General features: G+C 44.8%; 1 protein-coding gene across 1 annotated transcript; it reads right to left on the reverse strand.

The window, feature by feature from the left end:
• Positions 1–25,367, reverse strand: LOC144172903 (uncharacterized). Its single transcript, XM_077701495.1, has 15 exons — positions 25,305–25,367; positions 14,050–14,278; positions 11,839–11,897; positions 11,721–11,771; positions 10,645–10,719; positions 7,206–7,286; positions 6,099–6,170; positions 5,249–5,320; positions 5,036–5,098; positions 4,783–4,854; positions 4,570–4,632; positions 3,348–3,425; positions 2,983–3,039; positions 1,087–1,324; positions 1–151 (listed from the first exon to the last, which is right to left on the reverse strand). The coding sequence occupies exons 1-15, from the start codon at positions 25,365–25,367 to the stop codon at positions 9–11; spliced, it is 1,416 nt and encodes a 471-aa protein (XP_077557621.1). The 3' UTR covers positions 1–8.
• Positions 25,368–26,165: the final 798 nt, after the last annotated feature.

Consider the following 26,165-nt stretch of genomic DNA (forward strand, 5'->3'; position numbering starts at 1 on the left):
AACAACATTTATTTCTCGTGCAGCACGACACATGCATCCTCTTTCTTTACGAGCGTCTTCAGCATATCTGCGAGGTAACGGTTCACGGCTCGCCTCCGCACTTGCGGATCCACCGCACTCTCGTGCGCCTGAATGTGGCACTCGAATGCCGCTGAAAAATAGAAAAACAGAGCAAGCATGGCTTTAGGCTGGGGAGGGAAAAGGAGCAATCGGATGGAAAAATGCAAAAGGGAAGACAAAACCACACAAAAAGGTATTTTCTTTAAGAGAAATTGTGCAGATACAATTCAATGGTAAACTTAGGTTTCTTACTTTCAGATGCGTTAAAAATGCAGCAACCCATATTCCAGTTACTAACCTTGCAGTCATCGTCTCATCTAAAATTCTTGAAAATTTTCCAGCTTCATAGAACTAGCTTTCAATGCCTAAAAATGTAATTACAGCCAACTGCCTGCTACAGTGCCTCTGTGAGCATAAGTGGCCATGAAGACAAAATACAAGCTTGGTTCATCATAGGCTGCACTGACACAGACACAATGATGCCAATTATAACGCAAGCTTCCAACAACTAAGCCAGATATATTTAAAAAAAGATGAAGCTGTGGTGAGTCACAAGCCGCTTTCTCACACGATTCTCATGAGTCACAGCAGTTAGTTTTGGGTGGCTGACAGTTTCAGGCTCAACTTACCACCCAAAAATACAACTGTAAAATAGCAGTGAAAGAAATTTAATCTGATCATACTACTTGAATGCTAACATGCCGATAACAGACTGATCAGATTGTTTTTACCATCTCTTCTATTCTACCTGGTGATATACGGTAGCCTAAAATTTGAATGCTTACCAATAGTGTATATGTTTTGTTTTTGGGTTGAAATTAGCTACAATTTTTCATGCTAAATGAAGTATTATGCAATACAGCCCCCTTTGAACACTGTTTACAAGCCCCCCCAAAATTAAAAAAAATGGCATACCTTAATTACATCCAAACATAGAACATCAACTATGATTTCGTGCATTGTTTCTCTTTGCCCGACTGTGCAACAAAAAGCTAAATAGTTGCAAGGGAAGAAAAATCAGCCTACCGTGAAGAACCTGCAGCTTCCTCGGAGTCAGTGCTCTTTTCTTGGGCGCTGCGACACCCCCCTCTTTCTCCTTGTGGAGGTAGCGTCGACAAGGGGCCCCCGTCACGCTCCTGTTGTAGAGGTTCTTGGTGCCCCACACCACTTTTGCTGTTTCCCGCACAAAGATGGAGTCTTTAGGCTCCTCCAGCAGCCGCTCCCATTTGTCCCTCGGTATCACAATACCCTGGCCAAGGCCAACCTGCAAATACAACACACCGCAAATAACCAGCAACCCAGCTGCTTTCTGCCCAATGAAAACATAATGTCTCAGATGGCACTGATCATTGCTTTAAACAGCAATGGCAGCTGTCACATAGGTACGTTTACACTCTTGCTCAGTTTTAGGGGTGAAGCCCCTTAGGGCTCGGGCTGTCGGCGTCTCATGTCGTTGTCCCATGTCATTGTTGATGTAGTCATGGTACTAAACCACCGGGACACTTTTTTTCCAACGCCTCACGCTAGAACATAATGTGTACTAAAAAAACACACCGGGCCACGCGTTTTCCAACGCCCCGCACTAGAACGTTTCATCTCCATGGGCTACCCCGCAACGGTTTCACCTCCGTAGGCAAAAACACCAAGGTGCCAAGAATACACTTACACAGCATGTTTCACCCCTCCCCAAGTTTCACACTAGTGGAGATGGCCTGGGGATATTTTTTTATTTCCTCTTCAACAATAGGTTCACCATTATTTGCTGTCACCTGTTTCATGCCTTTTCACCCTGGCTAGCTGCCCCTTTTCAATATGTACACCAAGGAGGGGAACAGCGCAACACAGATGAAACGCAATACGAAAGTGACAACCACGAGCTCTGACCACCAACAGCGCTCATGGTTGTCAGTTTCTTATTGTGTTTCATCTGTGTTGCACTGTTCCCCTCTTTGTAATTATGCACCAGCTCGCCCAAGCCTTCACACTTGCAATATGTACACCCATGTTCTTGCTCACATGATACACTCCTTTTGCTTTAATTCAGATGCTAAGTGGCACTGTCACAAATATTTATTGGCACGTGTAAAGTTAATGCCTTTCTCCCAAGGGTTGCTGTGGCTTTTAAAAGAAAATTTGTGTAATGAGACTCCAAATGCCGAAGGCACTCATCCATTTTTGCAAGTCAAACAATGCGACAAAACATCTTTCACAACCGTATAAAACTTCTTGACAATCTTTTGGAAAGTTCTTAGAGGACCTTGTAGAGCATTACCCTGCACTTGAAAGTTCTTCATAACTATCAACAAGGACAAGTGCCAGCAACCTTCAATTATGCATCACTGTTACATTCCAAGAGAATATGGGATTTAAATGTGTTCTTCCCAGCACAAGTCTGTTTTGCAACATACTCATAATTTAGACTCCATGCATCCTATTTGAAGCTCAAGGCCAGAATTTCAATTTGATGTCGAGGGTTCGACGGAAACCTGTCTGGTCAGGACGACACGTTCCAATAAAAACAACAGACATGGTCCAAACAAAACCATGAAAACGTACATAAACGAGCAGTCAAAAAATGTTTCAGCTTCACTATGGAATATTTCAGTGCCACACACTCAATCAAAATTAGGGAACCCTTATTCTGTATTACGTGTTTACATCACATACTGAACAAGATAATCCATGAATCTCAGTTACCCAATTGTGAAGAAGGGTTCTGTAGTGAAGCCAGAACGTGTCCTGAATGTTTTTTTTTCTAGTTTTAGTGTCTTTTGGTCGAGATCTGCTGTATTTATTGAAAGAATTATTCACAGCAAAAACACCCTCCGCCCCAACGACAACTGAGTATGCTTTGCTCTTTTAGTAGAATTCAAATCGTGTGCTTAGATGCACGTAAGCTCAACAAATGGACACGCTGCATACCTCGTCCTTGCCAATTGGCTCATCTCCTCCGGACCGCTCAGAATCCCACGCTTCTTCCTGTGGGCATAAATGTAAATATCACACTTCAAGTAAGTGCCTTTTTTTCTTCCTTTGGCAACACATCAATGCAGTGATATAGACTAAAGATCTGATTGCCTCATTTACCTCTACTTTGAATGTCACTCATAAAGCAAGAAAAAATCCAATTCAATTTTACATAAGCACAGCTGAGTGAAACATATTATTTTTTGATCAGCTTTAACTTCAATGCATGCCGTAAATAAAACAAAGCCACCTTGAGGCTTAACAATGTATCAGCTTATTTTTTTTTACTCCTCACAAAGCGGTAATGAAACCAGCCTTACATCAGAATGGTGGCCAGGGAGTCCAGAGCTGTGGCAACCAGTGAGGCTTGAGGAGGCTGCCATCCACAATGCATCCTGCTGTAAAGCATCAACATTGAAGGCTACATCAGCAACACTTGGTTGAAACCAGAAAAATGCAATTTAGAGCATAAACATGAATACCTTTTCGAAATGCTTTGGAATTGTGAAACGATTACAGTGAAACCCTGATTACAAATTTTCCGATTATTCCACGACCACTTCTTACGACTCACCATTGTCTCAGAAAACTTACCAGGAAACATTGCAGTAAATATTCCAGTTATACAGAGTACATAGTCTGCTTCCCATCACAGTTCACATGACCAAAAATGCCCATGTCGGTTGGGAAACGACCCTTCTTCCCACCTTTCACATTGTTTTCTTCCCCCTCTCATTACATATGCTTGCCTTTCTCCAATTATAATCTTTTCAATGGTGTATCCACCATTCTTCCTCCCCTCATTTCTTTCCCATCTTTAACCGATTCTTTCCCTGCTATCACTGTCTTTCATGCTGATCTCAACAGCACATTGTCCTGTTGGCTTTTCTTTACAATTTTTCTTTGCCGCTTCTTCATACTGTGACTGCTTGCCTACTGCCAGAAAGTGAGCTCTCCTTTGTTGCCGTCTCCTTTTTTTTCAGGGTATCATGGGGATTCCCTAAACAGCACGTGCCTTCAGTTGTTTTGATCAATACTTCATGATCTAACAAGAATGTACCAGGTTTTTATTTTTCCTCGCGTACGATGTGATGAGAATGAGCACCGCTGACACTTGGTGACGAGACCAAAATAACTGAAGTGGTGAGAAAAGATAAGCGGCTATTGCCAATGTATGCATAGTATCTCGACAGGGTGCACAAGGCAGAAATAACACAAAAACTGCCACGCAAGAAACTTTATAATGTAGCAAAAGCTTGAGGCACTTGCTAAATGTAATAAAGAGGTTGTTTCTCACAACTTACGTTTTGAAAGTTATGCTATTTAACGAAGTAAACAATTTCAGACAGGAGCTCCACAAAAATATTTCGCAGCCATTTTTTACAGTAGTACAGATATAGCAATCATCAGTTTTATTTATTGTTTAGCCTTCGCACTTTTTGGCACTGTTACAAGTGGACCGAAATGCATATTCGGTGTTCCGCAGTATTTTCTTCTATGCTTAATGCAGCGTATGTTATGCCCACAAAAGCAGCTGCTTACTTCTGTGCGGTGGCGGGACGGCCCAGTGGGCGACCCAATCGCCACTGGACTAGGTGCTGCGGCCTGGATAAGAAATAGCAAAATTTAGCACCGTCTTTTTCCTATGGTGCACGCAAATGAGATTATGGAAATAACTACATCAACATGGTTACGTTTGCGTAAAAGGAGATTCCTTACAGAGTACTTTTGATGCCTACAATATCAGCTACTTACTTCTGTGTGGTGGCGGGATGGCCCAAGGCTGCAGCTGGGCGACCTGATCGCCGCTGAACCAGGTGCTGCGGCCTGGATAAGAAATAGCAACATTTAGCACCGTCTTTTCCTTGCAGTGCATGCAACTGAGATTGTATGCAAATCACTACATGAAAAGGGGTTACGTTTGTTTAAAAGGAGATTCCTTAAAAGCACTTAAGAGTGTTATGTCACAAACAGAGCACTTTTGACACACACAAAAGCAGCTGCTTACTTCTGTGCGGTGGCGGGACGGCCCAGTGGGCGACCCAATCGCCACTGGACTAGGTGCTGCGGCCTGGATAAGAAATAGCAAAATTTAGCAACGTCTTTTTCCTATGGTGCACGCAAATGAGATTATGGAAATAACTACATCAACATGGTTACGTTTGCGTAAAAGGAGATTCCTTACAGAGTACTTTTGATGCCTACAATATCAGCTACTTACTTCTGTGTGGTGGCGGGATGGCCCAAGGCTGCAGCTGGGCGACCTGATCGCCGCTGAACCAGGTGCTGCGGCCTGGATAAGAAATAGCAACATTTAGCACCGTCTTTTCCTTGCAGTGCATGCAACTGAGATTGTATGCAAATCACTACATGAAAAGGGGTTACGTTTGTTTAAAAGGAGATTCCTTAAAGGAGTACTGACACGAAATTTGAAAGCTAAGATAACTATGTAAAACGCTTCCTTTTTATCAGGAGATATCTTCCAGCAAGTTTCAACAGCAACCGTGCAGCGAAACATATTTAAAATCCATTTTAATCTTCGCCCGCACGAGAAAGCCCAGATCAAACCGACTTGACATCATCTGCTACTTGCCCCAAACTGCCGACGTCGGGGCTACCGTGGCAAAGCCAACGCGCTGGCTGCGGTTGGCGCGCGCTGCTCGGGCTATGTACACGTCATGGTTTTGGGACTGACGTCATGCTGCCCGGGCCTGTGGGGACGGCGAAGACCTTGGCCGGTCTGGGTGCACGCGTGCGCTCGCTCACGCACGCTTCCAGAGCGGCAGCGATACGGCAAGAATGGTGATGTCACGTGATACCTCCTGTCATGGCGGCCGCTCGGTGTTTGTTTTGTCGAAACCGAAACTGACATGAATAAACGACGCTGTAAATGAATGTTTACGCTGCGCTCAACCGTCTAATCCGTCATTCTATGATTAATGGGCTGGTAGGCACGCATAGCAGTGAAAAAAACGTAACACGAAAATTTTGTGTCAGTACTCCTTTAAAAGCACTCAAGAGTGTTGTCACAAAACAGAGCACTTTTCACGCACACAAAAGCAGCTGCTTACTTCTGTGCGGTGGCGGGACGGCCCAGGGCTGCAGCTGGGCGACCTGAACCCAACTGGACCAGGTGCTGCAGCCTGATAAGAAATAGCAACATTTAGCACCGTCTTTTCCCCCGCGGTGCATGCTACTGAGATTGTATGCAAATCGCTACGTGAAAAGAGGTTACGTTTGTTTAAAAGGAGATTCCTTATTAAAGGGGTCATGCAGACAAAACACAAGTTTGGTTCGTTTGAAAGGTTGCCTCCTTAGAATCATACTGACACCACTTTTAATGAACACTTTACTCAAATAAGCTTCATTATGAGGAAAAAAGGGAATGGCTATGCCACCCACTAGCTCATTTACCACAACAGAACATATGATGTCATACCAGCCACCTCTGCGATTGGCTGAGGCCGGCAAAAGAAAACACAAATTAGGCAGGGCTTATAAGCTTTCCGAATGAGCTATTTGCATTTAAATGTAATGCATATTCATTTTACAGCAGCAAGAATGGTGGGGTAAACAATGAAAGTTAAAAAATGCACGTAAACATAGAAGTACCGATGTGCACTGCTGTTGGTACTGGGCACACTACGCTTGTTTTAGCTGCACAGCACTGCAGCACTTTAGAGTTTTCTTACTTGACACTGGTCGATTGGCGTAAGTGACGCTGTCTTATGTAGCCCTGTTTGTCGAGCATACCCCATGTTTCATGAAGCGATTGCTTTCTACCATAACAAAAACAAGCCAAGTTCAAATACAGTGAAAAAAAAACACGTACAGCAGTCTGCGGCTGAGTATGGTAGGGCCATCTGGGAGGACTGACTGCAAGGCTGCAGAGCCTAATGATGCAGTGGAAGTTCGTTTGAATACCCGCCCTTGTGTCTCATGGCAGACATCATGAAAATACACTATCGGGTGTGAGAATCAAAATTTTAACCTAAACTGATGAATTTCTCTTATGTCCGGCATCGTTTGCTGCTGGACAAGCATTGGGGGCACTATAAGACATGAAAACTTTGGAATAAAACAAACTTGTATTTTGTCTGCATGGCCCATTTAACAGCACTCAAGAATGTTATGCCACAGACAGAGCCCTTTTGACACGCACAAAAGCAGCTACTTACTTCTGTGCGGTGGCAAGGCGGCACAGGGTTCAAGCTGCGTTCACTTGGCGATCCAATCACCGCTGACAAAGGTGCCGCAGCCTAAAAGAGACCGCAACATTCAGCAATGTCTTTTCCCTAAAGGGCATGCAACTGAGACAATATGAAAATCACTACATCAACAAGGTTATGTTTGCCTGATAGAAATTTCTTAACGCCATTACCACGCCTATTCAGATCGATCAGCAGTGATCAATGCTTCCAATAGCCGATTTTTACATGTTGCATGTAGTCATCCCAGCTGCACCTAGGGCCCTCCATGTGGATAGTCTTAGACTGACTCTAAAAGTGCATTGCCTAGCCTTCCCGCTCTGGCGACATTGTGATCTTTGATGGCATTTCTTGCAAGTTAAGGTGTGTATGTTGTTGCAAAAGGGAGCATGACTGCTGCGCTTGACAAATAAACATGCTCGGTTCTTTTTTGCTCAGCGTTTTTGCCATGCAGCATATGAAAGGAGGTGCAACGATTGAAAGACAGAAGAAAGGTAGGGAAGCAAGAGAAAGAGAAGTAGAAAAGAAACACTTCATCACCAAAAACTTTTCATGATCACAAGGGCCCCACCAGTCAAATATCAAATTATGCTGTCGGCTTTGTAATCTGACGGCTTTGAGCAGTGATATTTACTTGAAAATGTCACCAGCTATTCACTGAGCTTTTGCTTCGAGTCCACGTGGTTTTATTCCACCAAAGTTCATTTCTGAAGGTCCATTACATGCCTAACAAGGTGACTGGGCATTTTCAGCCAGTATACAAGTCTTGGTTTCATTGTTGTGTTGCATAATTCATATTTGTCACTACTACGTAGCTACCCAACTACAAGCCGATTTGCTTTTTTTGAGCGCAACTGTTCCTCAAAAAAAAAGCATGTCACTTGTGATTTCATTTTACCCTTGCTTTATTTCTACAATATGAGTCTCAGCTGCTTGTCAAAGCATCACACCAAGTTGTCGGATATCAGTTCAGACAAAGAGAGTACTTGAAATCAGCTTTGCACACTGGCAGTTGTGTCAGTTGTCTGCAGGCCAGTTTTGCTGCCATACGTAGGCTTTTGCAAAGGTCAAGTGTTGCTGCTCAGCAGAACTATTCTGAGAAAGTCTACGACAGGTGCGGTACTGTTTTCATTACAAAAGGTTAGATGACGCTGCAATGCAGGAGGCTGTTGGTGCTGAACTCCTTGTTGCACAACAGTTCGTTGGTGAAAGTTTGCCGGGTACGATTCTGGCACATTGCACCTCATTTCTTCCCGCAAGCAGATCTACAATAGTGACTCCAAAGATAATATTAAACCGCGTGTTTACGTTCTGACAGATTACTGACAGTGAACATCTACAAACATCAACCACCAAGTTTCGTTTTCAATGCCAAGCGAATTTTTTCGCATACAGTGAAATCTTGATGATACGATTCTGGGTGATACGAATTTTCGGATGATACGAATCTCTTAGAAGTCCTGGGAAAATTGCATTGCTTGCAATAGACAAAATTTCGGCTATTACGAATGGACCTGTGCGGCCCGGTGGATGATACGAACGAGCCGGCGAGGCGCCTGACTGCCGAGCGAACAACCGACGGCGACGTATGGGCTCTCTCTCCCCTCTTTGTCACTCTTTAGCGGGGGACACATGTCTGTCCGAGCAATCTGGATTCCGACGCGGCGCATCAAAATATCTAGCAGGTTGGATGCACGTGGGAGCGGCGGGGCAGCGGGTCATCCGGCAGCCAAACCGGATCTCGGGGCAGAGATGCATGCAGGGACGGGTGCCTTTCCGCTCATGTGTTCGACCCTTTTCTCAAAACGGCCGGGCTGTTGTTTTCTGCTCGCAAAAACACACCTCACATGCCACAGGCACGCTGACGGCGCCACGGAGCCACCCGCACGATGCGCGCGGCCAGGCCGGCCAGCAGCGGCAGCATGGCTGGGCTTCGGCCACGAAGTGGTGCGGTGTGCTCGATCGACCGCTTCTAACCGCTCTTTAAAATGCCGCTCAAAGCACACACAAAGTTGGTTGTGCGGTAAAGGAGCTGATTATGTGGGCTAAAACAGTAATATAACACATCTCCAGTGGAGCCAGCGGGCTGTCTCGAGCGCTTCGAAACTGCCGCCATGAGACGCGCGCCTCCCCATTGGCGCAAGTCGTCAGGCTATTCCCACTGCCGCGCTCGTTGCGCATCATTTTCTGACCAAGGCAGAAGCTGCCGCGGGGATGCGGAATCCTCAACGCGGGCGTGAAATGATCGCACGCGCATAGCCAATGCGCACGAATCACATCTAAAACGCCATGCGGTTCATACCTTGATCGTTGCCGCATATAGTGAGCTTGGGAATTGCGCGTGAGGAGACCAGTGCGAAGTTTTATGCGCTCCAGAAAGGACTGCTCGGCGACAAAGAGGTTAAAAAAAAGCAGAAAAAATTGTGGATTTCTTCACAAGAAAGTAAGAAAAGAAATAAACGAAAACTTTTTAGTGCTCAATTTTTTGGTTTCTGTTGGTTCACACAAATTTCGGGTGATACGAACATTTTTCGCGGTCCTGCGAGATTCGTATCATCGAGATTCTACTGTAATGTGCTTGTCCCAAATGTTTCTCTGGCCATAAATGCCAAGTCTCATTAACGGGGGGTTCCTTTACATCATGTGGGAATGAACTTGTGCCCCCAATATTGTCAAGTCGCCAGATTTCATCTCAAGAACCACCCTTTTATGCATTTTGAAATGGAGGTTTGATTTCACTGCATATTTCAGCCACTACACGCGCTACCCTGTTTTTACATATATTTTACGAACTGTATGGGAGTGCCGCCACACACCATCCCTTGCCCCAAACCCAAATCCCTCACTTGAGCAGTGGGAGGGTCGGTTGACCAGCTCCAACCCGGATCACCAACAACATCTGGTAGACCGGGCGAGACAGGCCGCCAAGACCCAGGGCTTCCTGGACTAAGGAGGTCCCCCACCTGGCGGTCAACCCAACAACATTGACTGCTCAATTAAATGTTTATTCCTCCTCCTCCTGTTCTGCACAACTCATTTTTTCCCCTGGGATCTGTTTTCGAAATATTTACCTACAAAAATTATATTCTAAATTTTTCTACAATTGGCTGTTTTTTATAAACTTGTTTTTTATAATTTTCTTCAACATCTCGACATAACTTTAGATTTTGATCTTTTTTTTTCAACCATTATTTATAAAAAACTTTCAAAAACTGGTGTTGTCAGAAACGGCGTCGAATGATCTGCAATTTACGTAGCTGAAATTTGGCCTAACCAATGTTAGCACACAAATGTTTTCTTGAACCACTGAATATCAGTCAATTTCGTGCAGCAACGAAATAGTAAAAGCACTCAAGAGCCTTACGTCACAGACAGAGCTCTTGTGACACACACAAAGGCAGCTGCTTACATCTGTATGGTGGCGAGTTGCTTCAGGGTTGAAAGACCCACCACGTGATGCCACTGTTGACGGCCTGGATGCCACCTGACACAACAACAGCAACATGAGAGTGAAAAATGTCTTTCACTTAGGTGCAATTAACCGAAATAACATTATTCAAGACAAACAGAACTATTTGTTTACATGAAAGTTTATTTTGATTATTAAAGCATTATTTCCTGCTTCTCATCTTATGACAAAGACAGCTTGAAACATATGTGACATACACGTAAACACTCACATTTGTATGATGGCGAGGGGTCCCGGGCATTCTCAGCACACTCGAGTCAAAAGACGGGGCTGATCTCGGCACGTCAGGTGTAGCCTGCTAAGAAAACAGCAGTAAATGCAGGAACACCAGTACTCCAAATGTGACGCAAAAGACAGAACATAGTTCAGGACACAAACGACATTTTTTTGAAATGTACATATGCTTAGCCTCATGACAGACAACTGTAAATCCTTGAGCCCTACGTTTCAAACCAAGCCTATATTCAGGCTGGTTGCAATTGATCGCTTTTGTTGAGCATGTAGATGTAGCCATGTAATATAAACGGCTATCTTCGGGGTAAACCAATGCATTGTTCAAAGGAGCATAGTTCAAATGAAAAGTTAGGCTTGTCAACAAAACACCCCAAAATATGCTGCTATCAATAAGTAGCAAAAGTAACACACCGCTGTAAACACATTGTGCTTATACCAGCTGAATGGTGGCAAGGTCACTAGCCCTTGGTTTAGTGCTTTGAAGTAACTAAAGCACTTCTCATTGGTCAGCTAAGTGCAGCAGCCATGGTCAAGAAAACACGCCAGTAAAAAACATGACTAAGTTTAAGATGATTACGGGACTTTTATGGGGCAAAGCCAACAAAGGAAGAGAGAGTTTCAGAACAAGAATTCATAGCTGAATATGAGCAATGAATGGTCACCTGTGGATGATGTACATCCAACAATGCCTGGCTATCTTCAAATGGATCCTGCATGACAAGTAATGTTTTAAACATGAATGCATTCAGTTAGTTACTTCCTGCATTGAGAAAGCAACCTACCTCTTCGAGGTGACAAATGGGCTCTTGCACCTGTGCATCCTCAAGAGAATCCTGCAGAGGAAGTGGCCAAAACAACTGCTCACTCAACATTTTCACATATCTTCACAATTGTACCCACCGTGCTTGCCGTAAAGCGGATGCTACCCTGCAAGGCCGCCAACTGCAGCTGCACTTTTCCTGCATGGAAGAAACCCGCAGAACACCCATTTGTATGAACAGCCCACGTAGCTTGAGTTATGTTGAAACTTCTGAAAACAAAGATGATGTGAATATTCTGCACATAACAATCAAAAGCTAAGTTCATGGCACCTCTATTTCACTTGGTTTTTTAACATAACTCATGGTTCATTAAAATTTGCATGCCAAACAAAGTTTCTCCATCTACAAATGATGCAGGATGGCATACGACCAGGTCAGGCAGCACGGTTAAACAGGTTGCTTACCAAGTCAAAAATAAAAATGGAAGTTTTTAATTTGAAGCACTATGCATTGTCACAGTGCTGAGTGTATTAGGCAACTGACAATAATTCACGAACATTATGCACTATGATCGCAAGCCATTAGAAAGCTAAAAACATGTTCAATTCGCACAATCAGCCAAATATGCCCCACTTAAAAAATCCCCAAGGCTCAGCCAGTGTACTCAGTCGCAAATTTCTTTTTCCCACAAATTTTAACCACAAATATCTTGCACACTACAAATGCCGAAATATTTAAAACCACTGTGTGTTGAAGCCAAGCTGCAATGTTGCTTCTAGTATCAGGAGGTTGGTGTATGCACCAGCTATTTTCAATAGCTAAGGTTTTCCCAGTGGAGCCACAACCAGTAAAAACTTCAGAAAAAGGATACTAGCACTTGCAGCTCATACGACACCCTTAACTTGAGTTGTTAGGCTACAGAGATCCAGGTAAGCCTACGTTTGAAGGGAAAATGTGAAACCCAACTACCGCAGGTTGCCGCAGCGTTCTTGAACTGGTTGGCCACATGGGCCATGCCGTTGCTGGTAGCAGCTATGCCTGATCATTTGGCAATCTGCATAGCTGCAGACACTGCTCTGTTTGACTTAACTGTCCCTTAATGGAAGGCTTAAGGTAAAAACTGTTACTCCTTTCGAGTATTACTGTCGAACCTTGGTGTAGCAAGGTCCTACTAGATGTTGAAAAGTTTGTTACACTGCAAATTTCCTTAAGCCGAGGTTGGTATATTTCACCACTAGTTGTCAGTAATGGATAAAGAAAATTCTAAAGAAACCCCACCAATAATATTGCAACGAAAAGTACTATACAGTAAAAGCTCGTTGATTCGAACTCGGTTAATTCAAACTTACAGTTAATTTGAAGTGACGCCCTGGTCCTGGCATAGCTCTCTATATTTAAATGGGGGGAAACTCCCGATAATTCGAACACGTCGGTATCTATAACGGTTAATTTGAACTGGGATCCCCTAGTGTCCATCGCTTCTTCCAGAAGAAGTCAGTCCAGAGTGATTACAACCTTTTGCAAATCCAAACCAAACCAAATTTCCTGAGGCTGCAAAACAACGAAACATAACAACAGCAGCATAGCTACGGCAACAGCTTATTTCGCTTCCGCTGTGAGTGCCGCGCCGCCAGTGCCAGGGCTCTGGCGCATGGCATTGCAGGTTTTATTTGTGCAGTGGCTGCTGTGTAGTGTAGTGCGCCTAATTCAAAATAACGAGTTCAGAGGTGGCTTCTTCATGCTCGGCCCGCGTAGTGTGGCGCAACATCCATTCATTCTAGTTCCCGCCCGCTAATTTGAACTGCGTTTATTTCGAACAATTATATGCTCCCCTTCGAGTTAAAAATTACGAGCTTTTACTGTATATATATATATATATATATATATATATAAAGAGAGAGACAGAGAGAGAGAGAGAGAGAGAGAGAGAGAGAGAGAGACATTTTTTACCATTAGAATTCTGTGGACACAATATGACTGCACGATGGGTACATTACATGACTCAGCAAGCAGTGACAATGCGGCTGTGGCTACGGTTGGAAAGTGACAGGGTAGCTACAGCTACACCTAATCCTATTTGTCATGAAAATACCCTTGCTGAAAACACAGTTGCTTATAGAGAAAGGGCAACCAGTGTATAATATGAAAGAGTATAAGCACTGTAGATGTAGTTGGCCAAATCTTGTACTCCGGGTACAAATAATACTAGGCTGTCTCAATCAAAAATTCTGTAGCTGGTAGATGTTTTGGAGCTACAACTGGTATCCTGATGCATCATGTTTACTTGAACAATGAAACTCTGGACTTCACACACCGCTGCTATGAGCTGACATGACAAATTATACTTTACCCATTCCTTTTATTACGGTTTCTTGTAATTCGAAATTCCGCTTCCGCTCCTCTCGCAGCTCCTCCTTCACAGCCTCCAGCTGTGCCTGAAGTTCCTTCACCTCCTCCTCCTTAGCAAGGAGGAGTTTTTTACGTGATGGCTCAGAGCTGCCATCAACAATGGCCTGCATGTTGCGTTTGCGACCAAGCTTTTTCCTCTTCAGCAGCAGCTCCTTCTTGGATACTTGCTTCTAAAATGCAGAACACATGCTCAAGCATCACGATTCAGTCCACAATTCCAATTAGAAATACAAGGGAAGCAATAAAGGCAAAGGTTCGTTTTTACGCCAGCATGAGTGCAAGAAAGTTTTGAAAGCTTAAAAAACGTCAGAACAAAATTTTTGATGTGGGCATTCTCAGGAAAAATACATCCCCCAATATGCATTTTGCCTCAACAACATGAGTAGCAACTGTCAAATAGCAAGCTGCGCTCTAGCAGGCCGATAAAAGCCATCGCAGTACAGTGCACTTTCATTATGAACTGAATGGGCAAATAAACTGGAAATTAACCACTGGTAACTTAAGGGAAACAGGAAGAAGGGAGGCCATGCTTTTGTGGATTAGGTACTGGTGTAACTCCCATAAACTTGCCTGGGGTCGTTCTTTGGTAGGAAGGGGCTCTTCAAATACCACTTTTGGCCACCTCATCCGCCGCTTCGTCATTCTTTTGAGAAGTTGCGCTTTTGTCTCTGCAATGCCAGAAAGTTACAAGCAATAAACCAACCACAAAATTGCAGTTATTGTCATGCATTTGCATACATACTCTTAGCACTGCACAGCCTGAATGCATTTTGTAAGGGTAAAGGTATCAGTATTGTATTGAAAAAAGGAGTGCAACAGAAGCTGCTCGAGGAAGCGAAATGTCAACATCCTAAATGCGGCGTTATTATCAGGTATGAAGGGAGGACTGCAAAGTTATCTGTAGTTGAATGAGGAAAGTCCCCGCACGGGGCACCTTGAGTAATCTTGGTGACGGTGAGTGGCGACACCGCGTACCCCGAGCCCCCCATACTTAAGCTGTTACCTACCGTGGCGAGAAGTTGAAAGGTGAAGGGTTAGAAGCCGTGAACGGTGGCCGTCGGAGCCCTGGTCAAGCTCCGGCCGATGGGCTCCCTGTCTGTCTATCAGGCTGGGAGCTCCGGGACCTCTTTGACCATCAGGGTAACGTCAAAGAAGAAAGTACCCCAGTTCCCTGCTTTATACTATGCCGCATGGTACTTTCGAAATCCTCTCTTCCAAATGATCGGGCCCCAAAAAGGGCCCGCACCGATGTAATTTTCAAACCTCTGCCCAACATGAAATTTAACACCCCGGACAACTTTCCTCGCTTCTTAGTGATACAATCTAAGAACAAGGAATCTCCAGTTACCTGCAAGTCGGTCTTCTTAATTGCCAAGTTCATTGAGAGTGTAGTTGGCGCGAACTACAAGGCAAAGAAGCTGACATCGGGGGACGTGCTTGTAGAACTATCTACTAAAAAACAATCTGATAGTCTCTTGAACCAGACCGACCTACTTGGCCTTGAAGTAGCTGTAACGCCACACCGGAGCCTTAACAGCTCGCAGGGCATCATATCTGAGATGGACCTGCTCAATGAAAGTGAGTCTGACCTCCTCGAGGGCATGCGTGACCAGGGCGTTACTGCGGTAAGAAGAATAACGATCAGACGCGATGGCAAAGAAGTAAAAACGAAACATGTGATCCTAACTTTTGACCGAAGTGTCCTACCGGAGTCTGTCACTGCAGGCTTCCTTCATTGCAACGTACGACCTTACATACCCAACCCACGCCGCTGCTTCAAGTGCCAGCGGTATGGGCACAGTACTACCACCTGCCGCGGAAAACTGACATGTGCCAAGTGCGCAGGACATCATGACCCTTCAGAGAACTGTGCTTCTAACGTATTGAAATGTGCGAACTGTGAACAACCCCACGCTGCATACTCTCGGTCATGTGCTAAATTCAAAGCCGAGAAAGAAATCATAAACATGAAGGTCACCCAGAACATTACCTATCAAGAAGCACGACAGAAACACTCAATGTTTTCTCAAAGGTATGCCGATGCAGCTCGCCGGGGGGCGGAGCGGCGTCTAGTCACGGCGGCCACCCAGTACTGCGAAGCAGACTTGGTGCCGTCCCAGCCCCCCCAGGTGCTGCCCAAGGCAGCCCAACCATCTGACACGACACCTGTGGCGCCCGCAAGTGTTGTGTTAGCTGCAAGTGTGAGGAGTGACGGCTCTGCCGTCAATCCTCCTCTTCCGGCTGCCAGACTGCAGGCGGCCATGGACGTAGATGTGGTCGGTCCCACGACCACTTCTGTGTCCAACAAACAGTCGGGGACGGCAGGGGCTCTCCTGCCTCCACTTCGAACATATCTCGAGGCGGAGCCCGCAAGGACTCCATCTCGTCACTGTCACACCACTCAGATGATGACATGGAGGTAACACCGTCTCTGCCAGTGCCAAAGGCGGAAAGAGAACAGCGCACCATGGCGGGGCGAGGCAAAAAGCCACCAGCCACCCGAGTCACAGGCCCAAGTCAGAACCGATAGATAGTATACATCCAGCCCGAGTCCGCATCTACACCAGGTAAAATCTCCTCCCTAAACATTTATGGTAGCACAAATAATTACACAGTGGAACTGCCGGGGCCTTATTAAAAACCTAGATGATATATATGAAATCCTACACAAAACGCAATCAGCCATCCTATGTTTACAGGAGACACACTTGAAACCTAAGCACACCAATTTCCTGAACCAATACTCAGTATTTAGGAGAGACAGAGATAGCTGCACGCACTGCTCTGGTGGCGTAGCTATAGTTACGCAAAAATCTATCCCTTGCCAATCTCTTCAATTGCGTACCGCCCTAGAAGCGGTTGCAATCCGGGCAATTATTTTCAACAGATTAACAACAATATGCTCACTATACATTCCCCCTGAATATCGTTTATCTAGCTCAGAATTTGAGTCTCTCATAGATGAGCTGCCGGAACCGTTCCTACTCGTAGGTGACCTGAATGCACACAGCCCACTATGGGGATCTGAACGCACAGATTCCCGGGGCCGCTTGATAGAAAAATTCCTCTTCTCATCCGGAGCTTGTCTCTTTAACAAAAAAGAGCCGACATACTACAACACTACACACAATACATACTCACACATAGACTTGGCGATCGGCTCTTCTGTCCTCTTTCCGGCTGTTGAATGGGAAGTGGACGACAACCCCTATGGGAGCGACCACTTCCCTGTCATCTTGAAAGGCATTGATAAAGCCCGTAACAGTTCCATCTGCCATAAAAAGTTTAAGGAATCTGGTGCTGATTGGTTAAAATTTAAACAATTATCTCAGCTTTCATACACGTCCTTAAGCTATTTGGGCATTGACGAAGCCTGTGAACTGGTGACTGCACACATTCTTCATGCTGCCGAGAGCTCAATTCCGCAAACATCTGGTGCCACACCTAACACTAGGAGGCCGTGGTGGAATGAAGAGTGTAGGCTTGCACGGCAGGCTCAAAATAAGGCGTGGGGTGTCCTTCGCAGGTACCCCACTACGCAAAACTTGATTTCCTTCAAACGTGCAAAAGCACAAGGAAGACGCATTCGCCAGCAAGCAAAAAGAGATAGCTGGCGCTCTTTCGTGACTTCTATCAACTCGTACACAGATGCAGGCAAAGTATGGAACAGAATTAAAAAGTTTAATGGACGGAAAACACACACCCTACCTTTGGTCAACAGTACAGGCGATACCCTAGAGGACCAGGCAAACACACTTGCGAAATACTTTTCATATGTATCGAGTTCTGCTCATTACACGAATGCTTTCTTACGACACAAAACATCTATGGAGAAGAAACCGATTCGTGATAACAAAAGATCTGACGAACCATACAACACGGAATTTTCCATAACAGAGCTTTTGGTCGCCTTGGGAACATGTAAGGCTTCAGCGCCTGGGGCAGATAGTATATCATACACAATGATACAACATCTGCACCCAGAAACTCTCCGAACACTCTTGCACTTGTTCAACAAAATATGGGCGGCGGGATACTTTCCGAGAGCTTGGAGAGAAGCAGTTGTAGTTGCCGTATTAAAACAGGGGAAAGATGCCTCACTACCTGCCAGTTACCGACCGATAGCTCTGACAAGTTGCTTAGGAAAGGTTTTTGAAAAAATGGTAAATAAGAGGCTAATCCATTTTCTTGAATATAACGGCATCCTGGACAGTTGTCAGGCTGGTTTCCGATCAGGTCGAAGCACAACTGACCAGCTAGTTGCCTTTGAGTCGTATGTCAAAGATGCTTTTATCCACAAACAGCACTGTCTTTCTGTTTTCTTTGACTTAGAAAAAGCATACGATACAACTTGGCGTTACGGCATACTGCTTGATCTCAAGGCATTCGGTGTGTCTGGACATATGCTAAACACTATTGAAAGTTACTTGTCGGAGCGGACATTTAGGGTAAGAGTAGGGACAGTGGTATCAAGAACATACATACAAGAAAATGGGGTTCCCCAGGGTGGAGTATTAAGCTGTACTCTGTTTATAATTAAAATGAATTCACTTGGGAAATCGTTGCCACCCTCAATCTCCTACTCAATGTATGTTGACGACGTCCAAATAAGCTTTAGGTCATGCAATCAGTCCATATGTGAAAGGCAGATACAGTTAGGTGTGAACAGGCTTGCAAAATGGACGGAAGAAAATGGTTTTAAATTGAATCCTCACAAAAGTACATGTGTGTTATTCACAAGACAGCGTGGAATTCGTCGAGAACCCGATGTCACACTGAACGGAGAACGGATTGCTGTCAAGAAAGAACACAAGTTTTTAGGTGTTGTACTTGACGGAAAACTAACGTACGTACAGCACTTAAAGAAACTCAAACAAAAATGCCTAAAAACCATTAACATTTTAAAAGTGTTGTCACATCAGTCTTATGGTGCTGATAAAGACTGCCTTCTACGTCTCTTTGTGAGTTTAGTTAGGTCACGTATAGACTATGGAAGTGTAACATACGGGTCCGCGTTTAAAACTGCCTTAAAAATGTTAGACCCAGTACTACATTTGGGCCTTCGCCTTGCCTCTGGAGCCTTCAGGACAAGTCCAATCCAGAGTCTTTATGTAGAATGCGACCACTGGTGCCTAGAGCACCAGCGTGCTTATACAGCACTCCTCTATGCTATTAGGACAATGTCTATGACGAATCACCCATGCAATTCTATTGTGAATGACATCTCATCCGCCCATTTGTATTTAGCGCGCCCGTCGATCCCTGCCCCTGTAGCCTTGCGTGTCAAAGGCCTTGCAGAGGAGATAGGGGTGTCTTTAGATGATGGCATAAAAACCTGTATCGCCGATATAGTCCCACCTTGGGACATGTCAACTATTCATTGTGACACATCCTTTAAACAAATTGACAAGCGTCGTGCACCCCGCGAATTGATTTTACAGCATTTCTTAAGTTTACAACACAGATATCCATGCGCCTCTTTTTACACAGATGCTTCCAAGTCTTCTTCTTCTGTGTCCTGTGCTGCACATGGCCCGGACTTTGCCAGCACAAGGACATTGAACAGAAATTGTAGCATCTTTACAGCAGAAGCCTATGGTATTCTAATCACAGTGGAACACATTACACAGAACAAAATACAACATTCAGTCATCTACACAGACTCCCTAAGCGTAGTAACTGCATTGGATTCCTTTAAGCCCACAAAAAACGTTATTCTAAACCGCCTTTTTAAAGCTCTTATAACTGCCTATACGTCAAAGCTAAAAATACTTGTTTGCTGGATCCCTGGACACAGTGGCATTCTGGGCAATGAAATTGCTGACCAGAACGCCACTTTGGCGGCCCTACGTAGTGGTGTTGATGTAGCGCAGGTCCCTCACCTCGATCTGAAACCAGTAATCCGGAGGGGAATCCGTAAATGCTGGCAGCACATGTGGGACACACACACAGACAACAAGCTCCACTCAGTAAAACCAAACCTAGGAAGATACACAACAGAAAAACAAAACAGATTCATTGAGGTATCCATTTGCAGACTGCGAATAGGCCACACTTACGCTACACACGCATATCTTTTGAATGGAACACTCCCACCTGTTTGTAACAAGTGTGGGGAACGGCTCACCGTCCTCCATGTATTAATTGAGTGCACATTCTGCAATGAAGCCAGAAAACGGCATTTCCCGAAAATATATACCTACAACATTCCACTACATCCTTCACTGTTTTTAGGAGATGAACCTATGTTTACAAACAAAAGTCTTTTAAGTTATCTTGCAGACATCAAGTTTTTAAAACTCATCTCGTACAGTGCGTGACCTCAGAGCCTACGAGCAGTGAGTGAGGCCCTCATGCTCCCTTTGTACGCACGGGAAGCCCACTCACGTCGCATGCTCTTTGGCTCGAGGTGCATCACGTTGCACCCATAATCCATTTCAGCCACCATTATGAACATCTTCATGCTTTAGTGGACGGGCCCTCTACACCCATATATACAGTATTTTAAGATGTATCATACTCATTTCATACATATTTTAAGCACAAACATGACTATTGAAAGACCACGTAACATAGTTCTGGCGCTCTTTGGTCTTAGAAACCCTTGCGCCAATAAACCACAAACATACATACATGAATGAGGAAAGCATCAAATGACAACTCCCTCATCCTCCTTTTTATTACCGGTTGTAGATAGTACATACTGTCACAAAATGCTTTTCTCTTGCGCTGTTTTTACATTGATAAAGTGCTGCTTTTTATTGGTGGTGACCCGTTAAAGCAAATGTTCTCCATCAGGTGCTGTAAAGACAGCCAGAGGCAAATATATAGCAGCAATAACCTTTAAGTGTGCCTACATTCACAGATTTCAGCTCTAAAAGTCGAACAACACGTCATATGGCAGTGGGGTACATCACTCTAGCATGTTTGCAAGCACTAATACAAAACAATTTGCGCAACACAAGTTAAGGGTATTATGTGCTATCACTGAACTCATTGATAAACAATTTAAATTCTGGTATTACAGCATCTAATTTCACACCAATCGATCAAGTATGTTTCCGCCTCTTCTCTACACAGGTTGCCTATTGAATTGGTCAATAGTCACGCCTTCATTTAAACTTGGGCAACATGGAACGAAAAACTGGACAAATACGTTGAAATACGCAGCGTACATTACATGTCATGTGCTGTACGCTTCACTTACCAATTAATCATGTCTAGGGCTGAGGCGCACACACCAAAGACAAGCTCTGCTAATATGATTATTTATATGCGCTACTTCAAGCTGCTTGTATATGCGGAAAGCAGCAGCTTGCTGCCCGCTGTCGTTAGAGAATTCCAGTTACCCGTTGCTTATAGTCCCACTGCATGCATAACAGTTTGTCCCATCAGGCGCATCATAGTGGTCTCAGGCACACATATTCTTTCCATTTGATTGAAGTTGTGGAACTGCAGAGGTGACACCAACTTATCATGGTGCGACGAAAGAACACATGTGGTCCAGAAGAAAATTTTGTGTCACCAGGACACTTTTGCTAAGTCGCGACAAGATTGAATGGTCACCACCTCCTATTGAGGCACACACCCCATGTTAGTCCTTCCCCAAAATAATTTCACAGAAATCACAAAAGCTCACTGATAGTCCGATGCGAGCAGCCTATGTGTGCCAAATTACATGCCTCCTGGATGGCATTCATCTATTATGTTTCAAAATCAGTTGTGTCTATTATCACGGCAATTGTGAGAACACCTGTCAGAAATTTCTCATGGCAGTCGTCTCTAATCGGCTAAGCAAGACACCCAGAGATTCTCTGGGACAAATATTCCCCGAAAACTCCATCCCACAGCTGCTCCTGTGGCGCGCTGGGGTATAGCATCTGTTTTCAAACAGAGGTGAACGTAACGCGTTATAAGTAATCGAATACTTGTAATCAATTACATTTTTCTTTAATTTTGTAACTTAATCGATTACCCTTTCAAAACTGTGGCATTCTGGGTAATTCAATGACATTTTCTTGAAATTGATTACCAGTGATAAATTACTTTTTTTCCAAAATCAACTTCTAATCAGTTTTCTACGGCAGTGCTCATCGCAAAAAATATGCAACCTCTCTTAGGGACCTCCCATCTTGTCAGTTGTCGCCACAGCTCACCTCTCATTCTGGGTCTGAAATTGACCACTGTAATCAATTACCTTTTAAAGGAAGTAACTTTAATTGTAATCGGTTACTTATTTTCTGTAACGTGGGCAAGTCTGCTATGAGAAGGCTCGGGTTCGAGGCCGTCAGAGGAAAAGTGGTTTTTTTTTTAGTTTTTGCAATTTTTGAAGTTTCACTCGTAATTTCGTTAAAGTTTTTTTTTCGTTCTGGTTATTACTCAAGAGATGAACGACTCCAAAAATGGGTTGTATTAGGTTTATTACAGGTTGGGTAGTGTAGTTGGGCTGGGTAAGGTTGGGCTCGTTGCAGTTGGGCTGGATTTTGGCAAGTTATGATACGTTAAATAGAGTAGAATGAATACCTTGGTTACAGTAGGTAAATTAGGTTACGTTAGGTTCGTTGAAGTTAGTTTATGTTAGGGTATTGTGGTGTTTATAAGAAGCAAGCACACTACAGTTATGTTAGGAGAAAAGATTATTCAGCGAATTTTACGGAGAATTTTACGGAGGAAATTCTCACGGCTGCCTCGGTACGCAACCTTCGAAATACGGCCCAAGATTACACGTCTTCAAACAAGTCATGGAGAAATGCAGCTCTACTAAACATGTAACACACAATAGCGACGATAAGAAAACACAATTAACATCCACCAGCAAGCGTTTTATTAGACCAGCTACGGTGCGGCTGAAACTTGTCTGCACGAGTTGAACTTGCGTTCCGCACAGGGGTGCACGCAGTCCAGTGTACGAGGCACGCAAGTGAGTAATCGGGGTTGCAACCGTTGCCTCGAACACGTAAAGCTAGTCATGAAAAGTTCTTCCGGATCACGTTCCCGCTACTAGAATGATTTGCACAGCAATGTTTGATTACATCTGGCCCGGATGACGCCATCGGCGCCACCGGACCGTTTCTATTCAACAAAGTCTTTTCTCTCTCTGATTACATCTGCTGGCTGCAGCGATCTGGGTGGCCCATGCATGCGCTCAGAAAAAATACAAGGGAATGGAGATGACACCGCATCGCAGCTTCCGTAGGTGCCATTTTGTTAGTCTATTATCCCGGCTAGCTTAAGAATTACCGTCAGAAATTTCTCACAACTGTCGCCTCTGGCCCGCTGCCCGGAGTTGAAGGCAAAAAAAACCGGACCATCTCCACTAACGTGAAACCTAGGGAGGGGTGAATCATGCATTGTACAAGTGTATTCAAAGATTATAAAGTCTCTCTCATGCCACACGACGCGCGCTGATATACGCGACATCCCGATTACGAGTACGGAGAAGCGAGTTTTCGTTGATGCCTCTATAGCGTTGTGGGTGCCTGGGTTTCTGGCACGGGGACTGGCCATCAACACCGGACTATTTCGCCAACGTCAGTTGGGAAACCAGCCCTGTTAAGTACCTTGGTACGCCGCTTGAATGCTACCAGGACAGCGAACCGTACTGGCGGGCCCAAACGCAGGAAATACGGGAAAAAGGGGAAAAGTGGAAAGGGGCCTTTCTATCAATGTTTGCGAAAGCGACCGTATGTAATTTATTTTTTGTTGCCAAGCTGTGGTATGTTATGCAAGTGTTACATTGCTCACGTGTGAATGTGCAAAGAATGCACCGAGCATTCGCGGTGTTTATATGGTCTTCCTCCTGGGAAAGGTGTAGCAGGGATAATCTGTTTCGGCGGGTCAAGGAGGGCGGTCTTGGACTGACCCATCTATTTGTCCGCCAGTTAGTGAGCAGATTTCTCTTTTTGAGAGATACGAGCGACCCCTTCTTGCGGACAGTCTGCCAAGTGCGGCTGTCTCACGCGTTACCGGAATTGGTTGTGTCAAGTGTGCATATTCAGGGGCGGATTCAGGGTTATTTTAAAGAGGTTGTAATGTCGGCAAGGTTCCTATCGACTCGTTTTTCTATGCAGTACTTGAGTACAGTGTCGCGGAAAAAATTGTACAAGGATGTGTGTGATAGTCTGTTCCCTGTTCCGCGCTATAGAGCGCTGTACAGTGCAGGGCCAGGGCAGGACGTACTCAAGAGAGTGAAAAGGATGCCTGTGCCGTCGGGGGTGAAGTCTTTTTTCTTCAAACTTCATTCAGGGACACTAACAGTGAAAACATGGTTAAAAGAAAAGGGATTAGAGACACCATGGGGTACAGACTGCACAATTTGCAAACAACCAGAGAACATAGAACACGTTTTCATACACTGTTGGATGGCGGTACACTTTTGGGATGTGATGCAACGAACACTACACAAAGAATTCCCACTTAATTCACATGGTATCCGGTATCTATGCACAGACAATGAAGAAGGGGTCCCCTACGACTTAGTGATGCTTTTGGGCCTCCATAGCATCTGGCGTGCGCGCATGGCCTGGCTCCATGGCGACGCGAATGCTCGACCGGCGCGGCAGTTACTGCGGGAAAGCGTTGCACAATTTGTTGAGGGGCAAAGAACGCTACAGCCAGCTCCTGAGTGGTTGGATTTAGTTGAAACACTAACTGCTATTAAGTAATGAACCAATGACAAAGCCAAGTCGGAGTCACGACTGGCAGCTTTTTGTGTGTGCCCGTTGTATGTGGTGTGTTGAATGACTTGCGTTATGTCGAAGACCGGCAATAAAAAAAAAAAAAAAAAAAAAAAAAAAACTCTATAGCGTTGTGGTATAGATCTGGTTTTTAAATCAGAAGGCTCAGGTTCGAGTCCTACATTGAGCTTTTTTTTTTTTGCTTTCGGATTTTTTCAGTAATTGCATTTTTTGAAAATGCTGTTTTTATTACTCTGGTGTTTATCATGTCAAGAGATCAACAAACAGGACTTGTAGACCGTGTTGGATTACGTTTAATACGGGTTCTGTTCTCTGTCGTTGGGCTGGGTCAGATTTTTGTTGCAGTTGGGCTGGATTTTGGTAGGTTATGATGCGTTCGGTTAGACGTAGTATTATTCAGCGAGTCTTAGGCCAGTCAGATTTTATGTAAACTGCCGTGAGATTAGTCTCATCCTACCATTTAGCCAGCTGTGATGCGCAGTCATGCACTTCAACTCACCGCCCAGTGCTTCCACGCTGCCGTCATAAAATCCTTCGTGTCGGACGTCCGCCGAGGCGTCATCCGAGCGCCAATAAATCTTCTTATTCTTGGCGAGGTCGTGGACGCTTTCTGGGTCGAAGTCCTTGATTAAGGAAACATGAACCACTGCGGTTGCGCCGCCTTTATATACAACGTACGCAAACGCTGGCGCCGGCATGATGCACGTTAGTGAAACCACGGTGACAGTCTCAGGAAAAGCAGAAGAATTTAAGATGGCTGCCGCTGTGCACGGTGCAAACAGAAAGCAGAAAACAGAAAGCAGAAGAATGTAAGATGGCTGCTGCTGTGCACGGTCAGTGAGAGGAGGAGGCATTGGCACGGTGCAAACAGAAAGCAGAAGAATGTAAGATGGCTGCTGCTGTGAGGCGCCCGGGGCAACGCCTCCTTTGGTCTCTCCTCTCCTTCTCCTGCGCTCCCCTGAAGGGGAGCGCGGGAGGACGAGAGCAGAGTCCGGCCGTTGCACCCTGTTCTGTGACATTCCTCCATAGTGCCCGAAGCCGAGGTCGTCGCCCGAGCGAGCATATGCGCCCCCTTGTAGCACGAAAGACAGAACATGCTTAATCGAGCTTATCAAGTTTAAAGGCGAATGAGAGTTAAGATTTCACATTAAGTTGAAACAAAACATTGAGCTCAATTGATGTTTCGTTCCAATCTAATTTCGGCCGAGGGAGAAAGGGTGCATAGCAGGGAAAATCGCGCTAACTGCCGCCTCGAAGCCTGCGGGCAGCGGCTAATATAAAGCTCGATCGCCTATGCACATATCATGTATCTCAAGTGAGCTGTTTTTATGTGTTTTTACTGGGACGCTTGACGGCGCAC

This window comes from Haemaphysalis longicornis, unplaced genomic scaffold (genome assembly GCF_048455015.1).
Source record: "Haemaphysalis longicornis isolate Haplotype H1 unplaced genomic scaffold, Haemaphysalis longicornis Haplotype H1 scaffold_27, whole genome shotgun sequence".
Lineage (NCBI taxonomy): Eukaryota > Metazoa > Arthropoda > Arachnida > Ixodida > Ixodidae > Haemaphysalis > Haemaphysalis longicornis.